Genomic DNA, 18809 nt, shown 5'->3' with positions numbered 1-18809 from the left:
ACCCGGTGACCTGGTAACCTGGTGACTTTGTAATGCAGTGATAAGGTGACACAATGACCTGGTAACCTGGTTACTTGGTGATGAGGTGACATGATGACCCAGTGACATAGTGAACTGGTGACCTGGTGACGTAGTGGCCTGGTGACATAGTGACCTGGTGACGTAGTAACCTGGTAACCTGGTGACTTGGTAACACAGTGATGAGGTGACACAATGACCTGGTAACCTGGTGACTTGGTGATGAGGTGACATGATGACCTGGTGACGTAGTTACCTGGTGACCTGGTGACGTAGTGACCCGGTGACCTGGTGACGTAGTTACCTGGTAACCTGGTGACGTGGTGATGAGGTGACCTGGTGACGTAGTTACCTGGTGACGTAGTAACGAGGTGACCTGGTGACCTAATGACGTAGTGACCTGGTGACGTAGTGACCTGGTGACGTAGTGACGTGGTGACCCAGTGACCTGGTGACCTGGTGACCTAGTGACCTGGTGACGTGGTGATGAGGCAACGTTGAGCCTCACTTCTCAAAGAGCGCTCTCCCAACTTCTGCGTCGACGGCGCTGAGCGGATCGTCCAGGAGGTAGAGATCAGCATCCTGGTAAACCGCCCTGGGCAACCACACAACCACGGTGACAACCACACAGCAACAACAACACAACCACACAGCCACACAGCCACACAGCAACAACCAGACAACCACACAGCAACAACCACACAGCAACAACCACGGTGACAACCACACAGCAACAACCACACAGCAACAACAACACAACCACACAGCCACACAGCAACAACCAGACAACCACACAGTAACAACAACACAACCACACAGCAACAACCACACAGCAACAACCACGGTGACAACCACACAGCAACAACCACACAGCAACAACAACACAGCAACAACAACACAACCACACAGCCACACAGCCACACAGCAACAACCAGACAACCACACAGCAACAACCAGACAACCACGGTGACAACTACACAGCAACAACCACACAGCAACAACCACACAGCAACAACAACACAACCACACAGCAACAACCACACAGCAACAACCACACAGCAACAACCAGACAACCACACAGCAACAACCACACAGCAACAACCACACAGCCACAACCACACAGCAACAACCACACAGCAACAACCACACAACCACACAGCCACACAGCCACACAGCAACAACCAGACAACCACACAGCAACAACCAGACAACCACGGCGACAACCACACAGCAACAACCACACAGCAACAATCAGACAACCACACAGTAACAACCACACAGCAACAACCACACAACCACGGTGACAACCACACAGCAACAACCACACAGCCACAACCACAGTCACAATCACACAACCACAGTTACAACCAGACAACCACGGTCACAACCGCACAGCCACAACACCACACAGCCACACAACAGCACAACCAAAGTCACAACCAGTGAGTAGGTTGCTGAGTGAGCGAGGAGGCAAGTGAGTGAGCGAGTGGGCGAGTTGGTGAGTGAGTAGGTTACCGAGTGAGTGAATGGGTGAGCGGGTGAGTGGGTTGGTGGGTGGGCGAGTTGGTGAGTGAGTAGGTTACCGAGTGAGTGAGTGAGCGGGTGAGTGGGTTGGTGGGTGGGCGAGTTGGTGAGTGAGTAGGTTGCCGAGTGAGTGAGTGGGTGAGTGGGTTGGTGGGTGGGTGAGTGGGTGACTGATTAGGTTGCCGAGTGAGTGAGCGGGTGAGTGGGTTGGTGGGTGGGTGAGTGGGTGAGTGAGTAGGTTGCCGAGTGAGTGAGCGGGTGAGTGGGTTGGTCGGTGGGCGAGTTGGTGAGTGAGTAGGTTACCGAGTGAGTGAGCAGGTGAAACGAGTGGAGGAGCAAGCGAGTGGATGAGTTGGTGAGTGAGATGGTTACCGAGTGAGTGAGTGAGCGGGTGAGCGGGTGAGTGGGTTGGTGGGTGGGCGAGTTGGTGAGTGATTAGGTTGCCGAGTGAGTGAGTGAGCGGGTGAGTGGGTTGGTGGGTGGGTGAGTCGGTGAGTGAGTAGGTTACCGAGTGAGTGAGTGAGTGAGCGGGTGAGTGGGTTGGTGGGTGGGCCAGTTGGTGAGTGATTAGGTTGCCGAGTGAGTGAGTGAGCAGGTGAGTGGGTTGGTGGGTGGGTGAGTCGGTGAGTGATTAGGTTACCGAGTGAGTGAGCAGGTGAAGGAGCAAACGAGTGGAGGAGCAAGTAAGTGGATGAGTTGGTGAGTGAGATGGTTACCGAGTGAGTGAGTGAGTGAGCGGGTGAGTGGGTTGGTGAGTGGGTGAATGGGTGATCGAGTTGGTTGCCGAATGAGTGAGCGGGTGAGCAAGTGAGCGAGTGAGTTGGGGAGTGAGTAAGCAGGTTATCGAGCGAGTTCAGAAGCGAGTGAGTAGGCGATCGAGTGGATGAGCGAGTAGGTTACCAAGTGAGTGAGCAAGGGGTGAGTGAGCATGTGGGTGAGCGAGTAGGTTACCAAGTGAGCTGGTGAGTGAGTGATCGGGTGAGTCAGTGGGTGAGTCAGCGGGTGAGTGGGCGGGTGAGTGGGCGAGTGAGCGGGTGAGCAAGTGGGTGAGTGGGTGAGCAGGTGGGTGAGCAGGTGGGCGAGCGGGTGAGCGAGTGGGCAAGCAGGTGAATGAGTTGGTGAATGGGTGAGCGAATTAGCGAGCGAGTGAGCGAGCGGGTGAGCGAGCGAGCCTCACCGGGCGAGGTTAATGCGCGCTTTCTGTCCACCACTCAGCGTGACCCCACGGTCTCCGATGAGGGTCAAGTCTCCCTCGGACATCATCTCAAAATCCTGCACGCTCGCGTGGGGGGGTCACATGGTGGGGGTCACGCAGGGGTCACGCGGGGGTCACCGTGTTGTGGCTATGACCAGTGCGCGAGTCGTCGGCGTTGAGGCCGCACCTTGCGCAGGGAGCAGGCGCGCACGACCCGCTCGTAGCGCGCGCGCTCGTAGGCCGCCCCGAACAAGATGTTCTGCCGCACCGTGTCGGGGAACACCCAGGGCTGCTGGCAGGCGTAGGCCACGCGGCCCCGCGCCCGCACGCGGCCCAGCGAGCACGGCAGCTCGCCCAGCAGGGCGCTCAGCAGGGACGACTGCAGGACGCGAACAAAGACAAAGGGGTCCCAGGCGGAGCCTTCAAAGGGATGCAGCGGCCAACTGGGGCCGCCGCCGGGTTGGGAGCCGCGGCGCGCTAACCGCTACGCCGCGGCTCCCCACACACGCACACACACACACACACAGGTACACACACACACTCATACACACACACAGGTACACACACACAGGTACACACACACAGGTACACACACACAGGTACACACACACAGGTACACACACAGGTACACGCACGCACACACACAGGCACACACACACAGGTACACACACACACACACACAGGCACACACACACAGGTACACACACACACAGGTACACACACACACACACAGGTACACACACACAGGTACACGCACACACACACACAGGCACACACACACAGGTACACACACACACACAGGCACACACACACAGGTACACACACACAGAGGCACACACACGCACACACACATAGGCACACACACACACAGGCACACACACAGGCACACACACGCACACAGGTACACACACACACACAGGTACACACACGCACACACACAGGCACACACAGGCACACACAGGTACACACACGCACACACACGCACACACACACGCACACACACACACACAGGCACACACACACACACACGCACACACACGCACACACGTACAAAGACAAAGACCTCGCCCCCCCCCCCCCCGTACAGACATCAAGAGACTGTTGGGGCAAGCGCTGTCAGCGAGCGAAGCTCCTCTGAAGGCCGGCACGACACGCATTGCTGCCCGTCCCACACCCCCCATCCTGCCGCCCCCGCCCCCACATTACCACCCGCCCCCTCCCCCCACTGCCCCCCCCCACTGCCTCCCCTCTTCCCCACCCCCCACATTGTCAACCCCGCCCCCCCCCGTTCCCCCCGCCCCCCGACCTTTCCTGCCCCCACGGGACCGATGATGGCGACCAGCTCCCCGGGCCCCACAGTGAAGGAGATGGAGTCCAGCGCCCGAAGGTCCGGCGAGTCCTGCACCACGACACGCAGAGCCACGGCGTCGGCCCGTCGACAAGACTTACTACACGGTTGGCTGCTGACGGTGCCATGAAGTTCAACATACGTACATGCAACACCACTTGCCCCAACAGTCTGTTAAAGGCTATGTGGGCATATTTGTCATTGTTGTGTGTACGTGTGTGTGTGTGTGTGAGTGTCTCTGAATGAGCATCGGTGAAAAGGTGAGAGGGTGAGTATGTGCCCGTGTGTCTTTGTCTCTTGAGAGCTTGCTAACAGCACTTGCCCCAGCCGTCTGTTAAGGCTCTACGGGGAATTTGTATCTTTGTCCTAAGTACGTGTCAGTGTGAGTGACAGTGAGTGTGTGTGAGACGCTTGCGAAACGCGGACCCCCCCCTTATGGAACATCTTCGCCGGTTAGAAACATTTAGGCTGGCCGGCCTACGATCCATCCTGGGTTTAACCAGGCTAGATTGTGTGAGGAGCTCACAAATCCTTGAAAAATCTGGACAAAGTCCCATCGGTGAGCTCCTCCGGCAGGCAAGGCTGCGTTGGCTGGGCCATGTAGCCCGCATGCCCAGCCACCGTATTCCTAAACAGCTTTTGTTCGGCCGGATCGAGGGGGCTAAACGGACGCGGCACGGGCTAGAGAAGAGATGGAGTGATGTGGTACAGGAGGACGTGGAGCTGAGTGGATTTGCCGATGACTGGTACCAGCAGTTTCAAGATCGGCCTCTGTGGAGGAGGCTCGTGAAGGATGCCACTGGGCAGTTGGAGGCAGTTGCCCTCCAACAACAACGGAGGGCAGAGAAGCGATGCTCACAACAACGAGCGGAGCGCCGGGTGGCTAAAGCACAGCAATTTGGCACAGTAGCAGGCACAGGTGGTGCATCAGCCAGTCATCTCAGTTAGTCGACCCGTGAATCTGGGTCTGCCCCGTGGCATCCTGCCAGCGGGCATTCGACACTTCCCGTGGCCTCAACGTACACATAGCCTGGCACAAGCGTCGTGGTGACGTCACCGCCACTTAATGTGAGAGTGGGTGACAGTGAGTGGGTGCGAGTGGATGCAAGTGAGTGGGTGCGAGTAAGCGTGGCCGGCTGCAGGATGAGCGGGATTCACGTCCACATTTCTGTTGAGCGGGGCTCCAACCTGGCCAATCCCCTCTGGGCGGGGCACGTCGCTCCCTCCGAGCCGTACCTTGTCCCAGCTGCAGGAGATGTTCTCCACGGTGATGAACGGAGTCCGGTCTCCAACCACCGGCCCGTTCTCCCCCTCCTCCTCCTCCTTCCCCTCCTCCTCCTTCCCCTCCTCCTCCTTCCCCTCCTCCTCCTCCTCCTGGTTGGTGTTCTTAACAATCTCATCCAGCATGAGGAATGTCTGCACCAAAGACAAAGATCCCCCGCGTAGCCTAAAACGGACTGTTGGGGCAAGTGCTGTTGGCGGAACGGCACGGCACGAGGGGGTGATGTGGCCGGCACCACGTCAAGCTGCGATGTTTACACACTACACCGGGTACTCATGTGAGGCTGAGTCGACCTAGGGGAGGCCCAGAACCGGATTCAGATATCCGTCGCTGATGTTGTTCATGAGCTGGAACTTCAACTCGGGTAGCCGGGTTCGTAGCGCAGTGCACTAACTGCGCCACCACTCCCCATACATGACACGAGACGATCCCCCGCATAACCCTTAACAGACTGTAGGGGCAAGTGCTGTTAGCGAGTAGCACCTATGAAGGCCGGCACGGCACACGAGGGGGTGGGTGGCCAGCACCACGCCCGGCCGCCTTTGTCACTGGTGAACTAAAGTTCCCTACATGCACATGTGTGCGCACACACACAAACAACAACAGCCGCCATTCGCCACTAAGTGACGGTGGCATCACCACGGAGCCTGTGCCAGGCTAGGTGCACTTTGAGGCCACGTGAAGTGTCAAAGGCTCGCTGAAAGGAGGTCACGGGGACAGACCCAGCAGGTGCCGTGGGTCGGCTGACTGACATGACTGGCAGATGCACCCCACTGTGTCAACTCGCCGCATTTTATCCACCCGGCGCTCCGCTCGTTGTTGTGAGCATCACTCCTCTGCCCTCCGCTGTTATTGGATGGCGACGGCCTTCAACTGCCCAGTAACGTGCTTCACAAAGCCAAAGATCCCACATATAGCCTTAACAGACTGCAAGGAGCAAGTGCTGTTAGCAATCACCAACGAAGGCCACACATCCATGCACGTGCATACGCATACACACATACACACACAGACACCTGCACCCCCTACCACCCATCCGCCCCCCAACCCCCGCCCCACCACGACACCTGGATGCGGCTGTTGCTGACGAGGGCCTCGGACGTGGCCTGGATGGCGGAGGGGAAGAAGAGGGTGACGGTGAGGCGCACGGCGTTGTACAGCGACACCGCCACGAAGACGCGCGCCGCCGTGATGGGGTGGCCCATGAGCGTGTACGTCATGAACGTGAAGAACAGGATGAGCTTGCCGGCCATGAAGAACCAAGCCATGTTCATGCCGCGCAGAAAGGACGCCTTCAGCACCTTGGAGACCTCCAACCTGGCCGGGAGGGAGACGTGCCGAGACGGCGGTCAGCACCATGGACAGCTCCAACCTGGGCAGGAGACGACATTCACAGAGACACTCAGCACCATGGACAGCTCCAGTGTGGAGGGGATGAGATTGACAAAGATACTCAGCACCGTGGACAGCTCCAGTCTGGAGGGGATGAGATTCACAGGGACACTCAGCACCATGGACAGCTCCAGTGTGGTGGGGATGAGATTCATAGAGACACTCAGCACCATGGACAGCTCCAGTCTGGAGGGGATGAGATTCACAGAGACACTCAGCACCGTGGACAGCTCCAGTGTGGTGGGGATAAGATTCACAGGGACACTCAGCACCATGGACAGCTCCAGTGTGGTGGGGATGAGATTCACAGAGACACTCAGCACCATGGACAGCTCCAGTGTGGAGGGGATGAGATTCACAGAGACACTCAGCACCATGGACAGATCCAGTGCGGAGGGGATGAGATTCACAGAGACACTCAGCACCGTGGACAGCTCCAGCCTGGAGGGGATGAGATTCACAGAGACACTCAGCACCGTGGACAGCTCCAGCCTGGAGGGGATGAGATTCACAGAGACACTCAGCACCGTGGACAGCTCCAGCCTGGAGGGGATGAGATTCAGAGACACTCAGCACCATGGACAGCTCCAGTCTGGAGTGGATGAGATTCACAGAAACACTCAGCACCATGGACAGCTCCAATCTGGAGTAGATGAAATTCACAGAGACACTCAGCACCATGGACAGCTCCAGTCTGGAGGGGATGAGATTCACAGAGACACTCAGCACCATGGACAGCTCCAGTCTGGAGGGGATGAGATTCACAGAGACACTCAGCACCACGGACAGCTCCAGTGTGGAGAGGATGAGATTGACAGAGACACTCAGCACCATGGACAGCTCCAGTCTGGAGGGGATAGATTCACAGAGACACTCAGCACCACGGACAGCTCCAGTCTGGAGGGGATAGATTCACAGAGACACTCAGCACCACGGACAGCTCCAGGCTGGAGGGGATGAGATTCACAGAGACACTCAGCACCGTGGACAGCTCTAGTCTGGAGTAGATGAGATTCACAGAGACACTCAGCACCATGGACAGCTCCAGTGTGGAGTAGATGAGATTCACAGAGACACTCAGCACCATGGACAGCTCCAGTGTGGAGTGGATGAGATTCACAGAGACACTCAGCACCATGGACAGCTCCAGCCTGGTGGGGATGAGATTCACAGAGACACTCAGCACCATGGACAGCTCCAGTCTGGAGGGGATGAGATTAACGGGGCCACTGCGATGAGGTGGTACACGTACCGGCGGATGGAGTTAACGAGGAGAGCAAAGGGGTTCTCCCAGGCATACATCTTTATGATCCTCATCCCCGACACCACCTCGTTCATCGTGCGGATCCGCGAGTCCGTGTGTCGTGCCGTCTTGGACCTGTGATGAAACAATTCGCAACGCCGCCACCATCATCTTCGTCGTCTTTAGCAGCAACGTCGTCATCCCTCACGCGGTCATTATCGTCATTGCCACCATCGTCATTAATATCATCGTCGTCGTCATCATCATCTGCATCATCGTCATAGTCGTATTCAATGCTACCTCCCCAGTGATGACACCGTCATGACCTTCATCATCATCATCATTATTGACCGCAACATTATCATTTTCTTCATCGTCGCCATCATCGACAAGATCATCATCACCATCGACCGCAACAACGTAATCATGGTCTACATCACGTACCATCATCATCATTGCCTACACTTCTACCATCACCTTTACCATCAAAAGGTGTCTCAGTGAGGAGGTGTATCATATATAAGATGGAAGGGGTGTCTCATGGATGAGTTATGCTGGTGATGATTTATCAGATGGATGAAGTGCATCGTGCATGCGGTGTCATATGGATGAGACATCATATAGATGAGGCGTCATATAGATGAGGTGTCATTTAGATGAGGTGTCATATAGATGAGGTGTCATGTAGATGAGGTGTCATGTAGATGAGGTGTCTCGTGGATGAGGCGTCTCGTGGATGAGGCGTCATATAGATGAGGTGTCATATAGATGAGGTGTCATATAGATGAGGTGTCATATAGATGAGGTGTCTTATAGATGAGGTGTCATATAGATGAGGTGTCTCGTGGATGAGGCGTCATATAGATGAGGCGTCATATAGATGAGGTGTCATATAGATGATGTGTCTCGTGGATGAGGTGTCATATAGATGAGGTGTCATATAGATGAGGTGTCATATAGATGAGATGTCATATAGATGAGGTGTCATATAGATGAGGTGTCATATAGATGAGGTGTCATATAGATGAGGTGTCTCGTGGATGAGGCGTCATATAGATGAGGCGTCATATAGATGAGGTGTCATATAGATGAGGTGTCATATAGATGAGGTGTCTCGTGGATGAGGCGTCATATAGATGAGGTGTCATATAGATGAGGTGTCATATAGATGAGGTGTCTCGTGGTTGAGGGGACGTTGTGAATGAGGAGCTCCCCTCCCGCTGACTCTGAGACTCTGATGACAGGGAGAGAGGGAGGGGGTAGGAGGGTTGAGGAGGAAGGGGGAGGAGGGAGAGGAGGGAGGGAGAAGGAGGGGGAGGAGCGAGGAGGAGGAGGAGGAGGAGCGAGGAGGAGGAGTCGTCGTGGCCCCTACCGGAGTCGTGAGAAGACGCTGCCGATGAATGACTGCATGGGCATGAGGAGTGCGAGGACGGCGACGCCGGCGAGGCAGGCGACGCCCACCTCCTGCCACAGCAGCACCACCACCACGGCCGTCTGCAGCGGCGCCGACCACAGGTAGTGTAGGAACACCGTCACCTGCACACACAAACACGCACGCGCACACACACGTACACATACACACACATACACACACACGCACATGCACACGTACATGCACACGTACACACGGGGAGGACAGTGAGTGGGTGTGTGGGTGGTTTGGTAATGTTTGGTTGTGTTAGAGAATAAAACGTGTTGCCTCCCAGTCTCGGTGCGCGCCTGATTAGAACCCACAACAGATGTATTGGTGGCTGGGTGGTTGGGTGGACGAGTGGGTGTGCGGGGAGCTAGCGTAGTGAGCACATCGATGAGTAGGTGGGTAAGCGTAGCCGGCTATGCTATTCAGAGGTGTGGGAGCACGTGACCGAATGCGTGCGTGAACGAGCGAGTGGGTGAGCAAGCACGTGGGTGAGTGAGCGAGTGAGCAGGCGTGCGAGTGGTGGACTCGTGAGCGGTGGACACCTGGTCGTAGCGGTTGACGTCGTTGGACAGCAGGTTGACTATCTGCCCCGTGGTCGTGCGACTCATGGCCGCAGTGCTCAAACGCAGAGCCTGTGTGGGAGGGCACAGACACCCACTCATTCACTTACTCATTCACACAATCACTCACATTCACTCACTCGCACACTAGCACACTCACTCATTCACTCACATACTCATACACTCACCCCCCCAATCACTCAATCACTTACTCATTAACTCACTCATTCACTCAATGGCTTATTCAATCACTCATTTACCAATTAATTCACCGATTTACTTACTGATTCACACAATCCATCAATCATTTAAGCATTCACTAACCCAGTAAATCACTCATTCATTCAACCATTCCCTCACTCACCTAAGCAACACATCACTCATTCACTCACTCCCCCCACATAGCATTCACAGTGGCGATGTTTTACACACCGCACCAGCTACTCATTTGAGGCCGAGTCGACCTAGGGCAGGACCAGGAGTGATTTAGATATCCGTCATGGATGTTGGCGGCCTTAACCGGCAAAGGGAATCTGTGAAACTACTGGACGTCTGTGATAAAGAGCTTCACGGCTCATCGGATTTCTCAAAGGATGAATAAAGATTCTGATGCTGATTATGAGTGGCAATCGCACTCGGGGTCGTAGCGCAGAGCGCCGCTAACCGCTACACTATCACGTGTGTGACACACTCAAACGTGCACACTCACACGTGCACACTCACGCTCGTGAGTGTGCACGTGTGCGAGCGCACATTAAGGGGCCGTCCATAAATGACGTCACGCGATTTTGGCCAATTTATGACCCCCCCTTCCCCCCTCGTCACACGGCGTCACAAAAAGTCAGGCCCCCCTCAAATATGACGTCACAAAGCTCTGCCCCCCCCCCCCACCCCCCAAAAACCACATCTCCATTTTGAAAATAAAACGTGCTTCAAATCACTTTAAACTATTGTCATTGCAGTGCGTATTTAATGTGGCGCTGCACTCTGATGCTGTAGGAGAAAACACGTGTAGCCCCATTATTAAAGCGCTACGTGAAAGTGAGCCTCCTGCTACTACGCCGATAGGTCAACAAGGGGCGGATTTGGAGGCTGAGTAGGTTGAGTGGCAGTCAAGCCAAGGTCACCCCCCCCTCTGGGTATCTCGTGACCGGAGGGGCGGACCCCGGCTAGGGGCGGAGTGAGCCCCGACTCGGGGTATAAAAGCCGGTCCCTCTCAACGGGACCGTCAATTGTCTTCCTCTCGAAGAACCGAAGACATCTGAAGTCTAGAGCCCTGGGACCACCCGACCGAGGCTCCTGTCAGAGCCGGGTTCGAGCGGGCCCAGGGGTGAGAGACCCGGAGACCCTGGCAAGGTCGGGTCACAACTCAGAATAGCCTCCCCTAGGTCCCAATAGTGGAGGACCCGATAGAGACGTGCTAGCCCAGATATCGGGTGGAAGGGGCCTTACCCCTTTGTGTCAGGGACAGCTGTGTTTGCGTTTGCTGTTAATAAACGTGTTGCCTCCAAGAGGAAGTATCCCACAAGTCTGTACTCACTACACGCGTATTGAAAAGGTGGCTTTGGAAAGGTGAAATTTAGCATTAAAGTTTACCTGAAAATATTCAACGTCTAACTAAAACTGCAGATTGTTCAGAATATTATATTGAAATTCTCTTAAAATTATAAAATATTAAAAGTAATTATAACTAAAAAAAATACTTGAAACTTTGTAGTAGAACGAAGCAAAATCGTGAGTACAATTATAACAATCATATATTCATTCCACAGAATGAAAAGCCCTGGTAGAAACATTAGAATCCAAATGTTTAATAACAATCATTCAAAAAATGTTCAAAATGTATGCTTCTCCATTCTCCCATGGAGAAGCAAAATGCTCCTTCATGGAATAAATAAAAGCTGATCTTAGTAAATGTAAATAATCAAACAGTTAATAATGAAAATTAATAAATAAAAAATAGTGTTATAACAATTCTGTTTAATCAAGTAGAACATGTTGATTTGTACTAGGTGCCTCTGTGGATGTGTATGCTTTGACTTTAACATAGCCATTTCTGTGACCAGTCACAAGCTAATCACTCAGCTATTTCAATGCTAAATTCTATGCTAATTCCTTTGTCAAGGCGCTCTGTTTCTTCTCACACAACTTAAAGGTCGCGGTCTGAGCTTGGCTGTGTTCGCTCTAGCGCTGTCCTCCAGACAGTCTCGTCCCTTCACCTGATGAAGGCCGCTTGTGTTGTGGCCGAAACGTCGTGAGAATTTTATTGTGTTATTTTATTTTATCAATTTATTATTTTATTCTCATTCTACGTGACTTTACCGAAAGAACCAAAGAAGATAGAACGTGGTGTTTACATTTAAAGTTGCGCATTTTAACGTGACGTCACATTTCTCAAACCCCCCCCTCCCCCCCTTCGTCGCACATCGTCACAAATGTCTGACCCCCCTCCCCCCCCCCCCCAGGTGCGTGACGTCATGTATGTACGTCCCCTAGCGCGCGCGCACCTTGCGGTAGACCATGTGGCAGACCGCGACGCGGATGCGCATGCCGGCGAGCTGCACGTGCAGGAAGTAGAGGTGGTGCGTGACGGCGAAGGAGAGGGCGCACAGCGAGATGCCGCCCGCGTAGAGGAACGCCGCGAGGCGCGGGGGCACCGCCGCGGTGCCCTCCAGCGTCCCCTCAAAGTAGTTGAGCAGCTTGCCCAGCAGCAGGGGCTGCACCACGCGCACCGACTCCTGCACGCGGGACACGCAGAAACACGGGAGGAGGCGTGTGGACACGTTGGACACACAGAAACACGGGGGGAGGCGTGTGGACACGCGGGACACGCAGAAACACGGGAGGAGGCGTGTGGACACGTTGGACACACAGAAACACGGGAGGAGGCGTGTGGACACGTTGGACACACAGAAACACGGGAGGAGGCGCGTGGACACGTTGGACACACAGAAACACGGGAGGAGGCGTGTGGACACGTTGGACACGCAGAAACACGGGAGGAGGCGTGTGGACACGTTATACACGCAGAAACACGGGAGGAGCCGTGTGGACACGTTGGACACGCAGAAACACGGGAGGAGGCGTGTGGACACGCTGGACACACAGAAACACGAGAGGCATGTGGACACGTTGGACACGCAGAAACACGGGAGGAGGCGTGTGGACACGTTGGACACACAGAAACACGGGAGGAGGCGTGTGGACACGTTGGACACGCAGAAACACGGGAGGAGGCGTGTGGACACGCGGGACACGCAGAAACACGGGGGGAGGCGTGTGGACACGTTGGACACACAGAAACACGGGGGGAGGCGTGTGGACACGCGGGACACGCAGAAACACGGGAGGAGGCGTGTGGACACGTTGGACACACAGAAACACGGGAGGAGGCGTGTGGACACGTTGGACACACAGAAACACGGGAGGAGGCGTGTGGACACGTTGGACACACAGAAACACGGGAGGAGGCGTGTGGACACGTTGGACACGCAGAAACACGGGAGGAGGCGTGTGGACACGTTGGACACACAGAAACACGGGAGGAGGCGTGTGGACACGTTGGACACGCAGAAACACGGGAGGCGTGTGGACACGTTGGACACACAGAAACACGGGAGGAGGCGTGTGGACACGTTGGACACACAGAAACATGAGGAGGCGTGTGGACACGTTGGACACACAGAAACATGAGGAGGCGTGTGGACACGTTGGACACACAGAAACACGGGAGGAGGCGTGTGGACACGTTGGACACACAGAAACACGGGAGGAGGCGTGTGGACACGCGTGACACGCAGAAACACGGGAGGAGGCGTGTGGACACGCTGGACACGCAGAAACACGGGGGGAGGCGTGTGGACACGCTGGACACGCAGAAACACGGGAGGAGGCGTGTGGACACGCTGGACACGCAGAAACACGGGAGGAGGCGTGTGGACACGCTGGACACGCAGAAACACGGGGGGAGGCGTGTGGACACGCTGGACACGCAGAAACACGGGAGGCATGTGGACACGTTGGACACACAGAAACACGGGAGGAGGCGTGTGGACACGTTGGACACACAGAAACACGGGAGGCATGTGGACACGTTGGACACGCAGAAACACGGGAGGAGGCGTGTGGACACGTTGGACACACAGAAACACGGGAGGAGGCGTGTGGACACGCTGGACACGCAGAAACACGGGAGGAGGCGTGTGGACACGTTGGACACACAGAAACACGGGAGGAGGCGTGTGGACACGTTGGACACACAGAAACACGGGAGGAGGCATGTGGACACGCGTGACACACAGAAACACGGGAGGAGGCGTGTGGACACGCGTGACACGCAGGCACTGGGGACACGGACGAGCAGACGCGCGGGCATACAGACAGACGGACATGTGAACTCCCGCGGACACGCGCAGATGCACCATCGCCCCCTTGTAAGCCCAGCGTGCGTAGGCGTGCGTGTGTGCGTGTGTGTGTGTGTGCATGTGTGTGCGTGTGTGCGTGAGTAGGCGTGTGTGTGTGCGTGCGTGTGTGTGTGCATGCGTAGGCGTGTGTGCGTAGGCGTGCGTGCGTGCGTGTGCGTGCATGTACATGTGCGTGTGTGTGCGTGCGTGCGTGTGCGTGTGTGCGTGAGTAGGCGTGCGTGCGTCGAAAGAAACTCGAACTTCCAACCGGCCCTCTCTCGGTCCCCACTCCGGAGTGAGACGGCCGCAGGGACTGCACTCGCCAAACAAGTTTGTGAGCGAGGAGCGGGAGGCTCCCGCCACGAGTAGCTGGGGAGCACACCGTTGCCGCGAGCGTTGGTGTCAGCTCCCGGTCGTCCAGCGTCACCGGGGTCGGCAAGGAAGGTGACCCACTACTTTGTTCGCAAAATGGCCGGGAAGAGCGCTTCTCCAATGTAGAGGGAAGCACGCTGCTGCTGCTACCAGGAAGTTGAAGGCAGTTCGCCCTCCAACAACAGCGGAGGAGCGGCACTACCGACAACGAGTGGAGCGCCGGGCGGATAAAATGCAACGAAAGTTGGCAAAGTGGTGCATCTGCCAGTCGTCTCAAGTCAGGCAACCCATGGCACTTGGGTCTGTCCCGAGACCTCCTCCTGTCAGCAGCGAGCCTTCGACACTTCACGTGGCCTCAAAGTGCACCTGGCCTGGCACAGGCGCCGTGGTGACGTCACCGTCACTTAGTGGCTGTTGTTGTTGTTGTGTGTGTGTGCATGTAAGGAGCGGTAGTGTAGCGGTTAGCGCTACGCTGCGCTACGAACCTGACAACCCGGGTTCGTTTCCCGCTCGCGGCCAACACCAGCGACGATGATCTGAATCGGTCCTGGGACTTCCCTAGATCGACTCAGCCTCAAATGAGTACTTTGTGCGATGCGTAAATATTGCCTTTAGGCAGACAAAGGCGGTCGGGCGTGGTGCTGGCCACCCACCCCCTCGTGTGCCGTTCCGGCCTTCATAGGTGCTCGCTAACAGCACTTGCCCCTACAGTCTGCTATGTCTATATATGTGTGTGTCTCTCTCTGAATCTCTCTCCGCATCGCTCTCCCACTGCATCTCTCTGTGTGCATGCACAGGGAGGAGAGCGAGGACCTCCAGCAGGGTGAAGATGCCGAGCAGCGCGTAGCGTCTCCAGTAGCAGCGCCACAGCGCCTTGGTGAGACTCGGACTCCAACCGCGGGCCTTGGCCCTCCGCAGCTCCGCGTCCCAGTACCTGGACACGCGGGGAGACACGCGGAGACACGGGGACACGTGGGGAGACGTGGGGAGACACGGAGGGACACGGAGGGACACGATGAGACACGCGGAGACACGGGGAGACACGTGGAGACACGTGGAGACACGATGAGACACGGGGAGACACGGAGAGACACGGGGAGACACGGAGAGACACGGGGAGACACGTGGAGACACGATGAGACACGGGGAGACACGGAGAGACACGGGGAGACACGGGGAGACACGGAGGGACACGGAGGGGCACGATGAGACACGTGAAGACACGTGGAGACACGATGAGACACGGGGAGACACGGAAAGACACGGGGAGACACGGAGGGACACGGAGGGGCACGATGAGACACGTGGAGACACGTGGAGACACGATGAGACACGGAGAGACACCATGAGACGTGGGGAGACACGGGGAGACACGTGGAGACACCACGAGACACGGAGGGACACGATGAGAGACGGGGAGACACGTGGAGACGCGGGGAAACGCGGGGAGACACAGGGAGACACGGAGAGGCACATGGAGGAGACATGTGGAGAGGGAAGGGAGACACAGGGACACACACAGAGGTACACAGGGACGGATACACACAAGGACGCGTGGATTAGAGGCTACACGCTGGCACATAACACAATAACACCGATCTTCATCCAGCAGTGGATACATCGTGATGATGATTAAACCGACAGGCTCATGACATCTTCTTCCAAGCTGCAGAGAGAAGTTAAGCGGAGATGAGGGAAGGCCGCTTCATGCCTCGACGGGACGACGAGAGGCGATCAAGCATCAAACTCAACCATTTTATATTTTACTAAACTATAAACTATTTTTTTTCATTGCACCAGGTAAGCCCCCAATAAGCTACGTGTAGGTCGTCATCAGATTCGACCTGGCCATCACGAATGATAGCTCAACCAAGTGGGTTACCATCATCGCGTCAAATACTCTAAACGCATGGTGACGTTGATTTTAAGTTACGTGGAGGGAAAAAACGGAGGAACCGTAGAAAAATGCACCCGACCGCGGGGAGAGAGACACGCAAACTCCAAATACACTGCAGGTGTCACAGTCAGGATCGAACCCACGACCTCCTGTACACCAGGCGAAGTAGTTAACATCTCCTAGCCACCGTGATGATGATGAGAGAGACACACAAACTCCAAATACACTGCAGGTGTTGCAGTCAAGATCGAACCCACGACCTCCTGTAAACCAGGCGACGTAGTTAACATCTCCTAGCCACCGTGATGATGATGAGAGAGAGACACAAATTCCAAATGTACAGCAGCAGCAGGCGTCAGGGTCGGGATGGAGCCCACGACCTCCTGTACACCAGGCGAGGTAGTCAACATCTCATAGCCACCGTGATGATGATGATGATGATGAGAGAGAGTCGAACTCCAAATATACAGCAGCAGCAGGCGTCAGGGTCGGGATGGAGCCCACGACCTCCTGACCACCAGGCGAGGTAGTCAACATCTCGCCTGGCCATCTGAACGGAGCGGGAGCCAAGGGACGGTGACCCTGGGCGTGCGTCTGAGTGGACGCACGCCCAGGAAGGAGATGGAGCGATGAAATCTGTTCATCCGCCGGCGCCGGTTGGGATAGCGGGGTCGTGAGAGGGGTCAGGGGCTTGGGGGAGGCCTTCATCCAGCAGTGGATAGACCACGGCTGCTGCTGATGGGGGAGGGGGCGGGGCGAGTGGGGGGGGGGGGGTTCTGTTGGTTGCTAAGCGACGGGCGTCGAGAGCAACCGGTGCTCATTGGTGGATTTTTTTTTTTGCCAAATCAGCGGAAAAATGAATCGACGGATGGGAAGGAAAATAAAATCCGGGGAGAGAGCGAGGGAGAGTGGTGGGGGGTTCAATCGGTAAGCGGCAGTCTCCGCTCCACGCCGGTTGCCAGAGACGTTCCCGATATGGACGCGGAGTTGCACGCAATTCGGTTGCCAGAGATGTCCACGACGTGAAAGCAGTGCCGGTCGTGTGGCATCGCATGCAACTCGGTTGCACGCAACTCGGTTGCACCGAGTTGCGCGGTCGACGTGCCCTGCTCACGGCGTTCGCAGCGCTGCAAAAATAAAGCCACTGGGTTCGTTCTGCGGTCACATTGTTGGTCTCGATGCAAGTCTAGGTGTCTCTGTGTAAGGCTATAAGCCTCAATGTGAGTCTACGGGTCTCTGTGTGAGGAGTCTGTGGGTCTCTGTGTGAGGAGTCTGTGGGTCTCTGTGTGAAGAGTCTATGGGTCTCTTTGCGAGGGGTCTATGGGTCTCTGTTTGAGTCTATGGGTATCTATGCGAGTCTATGAGTTTCTGTGCAAGCCTATGGGTCTCTGTGTGAGGAGTCTATGGGTCTCTGTTTGAGTCTATGGGTATCTATGCGAGTCTATGAGTTTCTGTGTAAGCCTATGGGTCTCTGTGTGAGGAGTCTATGGGTCTCTGTTTGAGTCTATGGGTATCTATGCGAGGCTATGAGTTTCTGTGTAAGCCTATTGGTCTCCGTGTAAGGAGTCTATGGGTCTCTGTTTGAGTCAATGGTCTCTGTTTCAGTCTAAGGGTGTCTATGCGAGGCTATGAGTTTCTGTGTAAGCCTATAGGTCTGTGTGTGAGGAGTCTATGGGTCTCTGTGTGAGGAGTCCATGGGTCTCTGTGTGAGGAGTCCATGGGTCTCTGTGTGAGGAGTCCATGGGTCTCTGTGTGAGACCATCAACTCACTACACCGGGGCCCGTGGTTGTAACCTCTGTGGTTGCGGCTGACTGAGACCCGGACTGGAACCCAGGATCGCTGAGGCTCCGGGCTCCACAGCTTCCCCGACCCCCCCGTTACGCGCCTTGAGAGTGTTTCGCCGGCGAGATTGGAAATAATGCAACGCCTTTCCGTTGGCGATTAACGCCACATGGCCTTGCTCCGCAAGCTTGCGTAACGTGTGGCAATCAGCTGATGGCCTTAGCTCGGCCCACCATTAACTTCGTACAGATTCAACGGCACCCACAGACCCACGTAGGGAGCTAGAGACTCGCGTAACAACAGCCGCCCATCGCCACTGAGTGGTGGTGACATCGCCACGCCAGGAGCACGGAGTGCACCTAGCCTGGCACA

At 55.8% G+C, this 18809-nt stretch overlaps 1 protein-coding gene across 2 annotated transcripts in view; it reads right to left on the bottom strand.

Moving 5' to 3' along the window:
- ABCC4 (ATP binding cassette subfamily C member 4 (PEL blood group)) overlaps positions 1-18809 on the bottom strand; it is a 270766-nt gene that overhangs the window by 33588 nt on the left and 218369 nt on the right. For both annotated transcript variants that reach the window (XM_076054137.1, XM_076054138.1), the window contains exons 3-13: positions 15571-15691; positions 12490-12720; positions 9965-10054; positions 9375-9538; positions 8012-8137; positions 6435-6684; positions 5322-5501; positions 4044-4136; positions 2925-3116; positions 2720-2814; positions 527-613 (exon numbers count right to left, since the gene is read on the bottom strand). In XM_076054137.1, coding sequence (XP_075910252.1) covers positions 527-613; positions 2720-2814; positions 2925-3116; positions 4044-4136; positions 5322-5501; positions 6435-6684; positions 8012-8137; positions 9375-9538; positions 9965-10054; positions 12490-12720; positions 15571-15691 — 1629 coding nt within the window. The remainder of the gene's footprint in view (positions 1-526; positions 614-2719; positions 2815-2924; positions 3117-4043; positions 4137-5321; positions 5502-6434; positions 6685-8011; positions 8138-9374; positions 9539-9964; positions 10055-12489; positions 12721-15570; positions 15692-18809) is intronic.

The sequence above is a fragment of the Petromyzon marinus genome, chromosome 64 (assembly GCF_048934315.1).
Source record: "Petromyzon marinus isolate PM22_M1 ecotype Great Lakes invasive population chromosome 64, UKy_Petmar_22M1.pri1.0, whole genome shotgun sequence".
NCBI lineage: Eukaryota > Metazoa > Chordata > Hyperoartia > Petromyzontiformes > Petromyzontidae > Petromyzon > Petromyzon marinus.
This window is presented reverse-complemented; position numbering and strand designations above follow the sequence as displayed.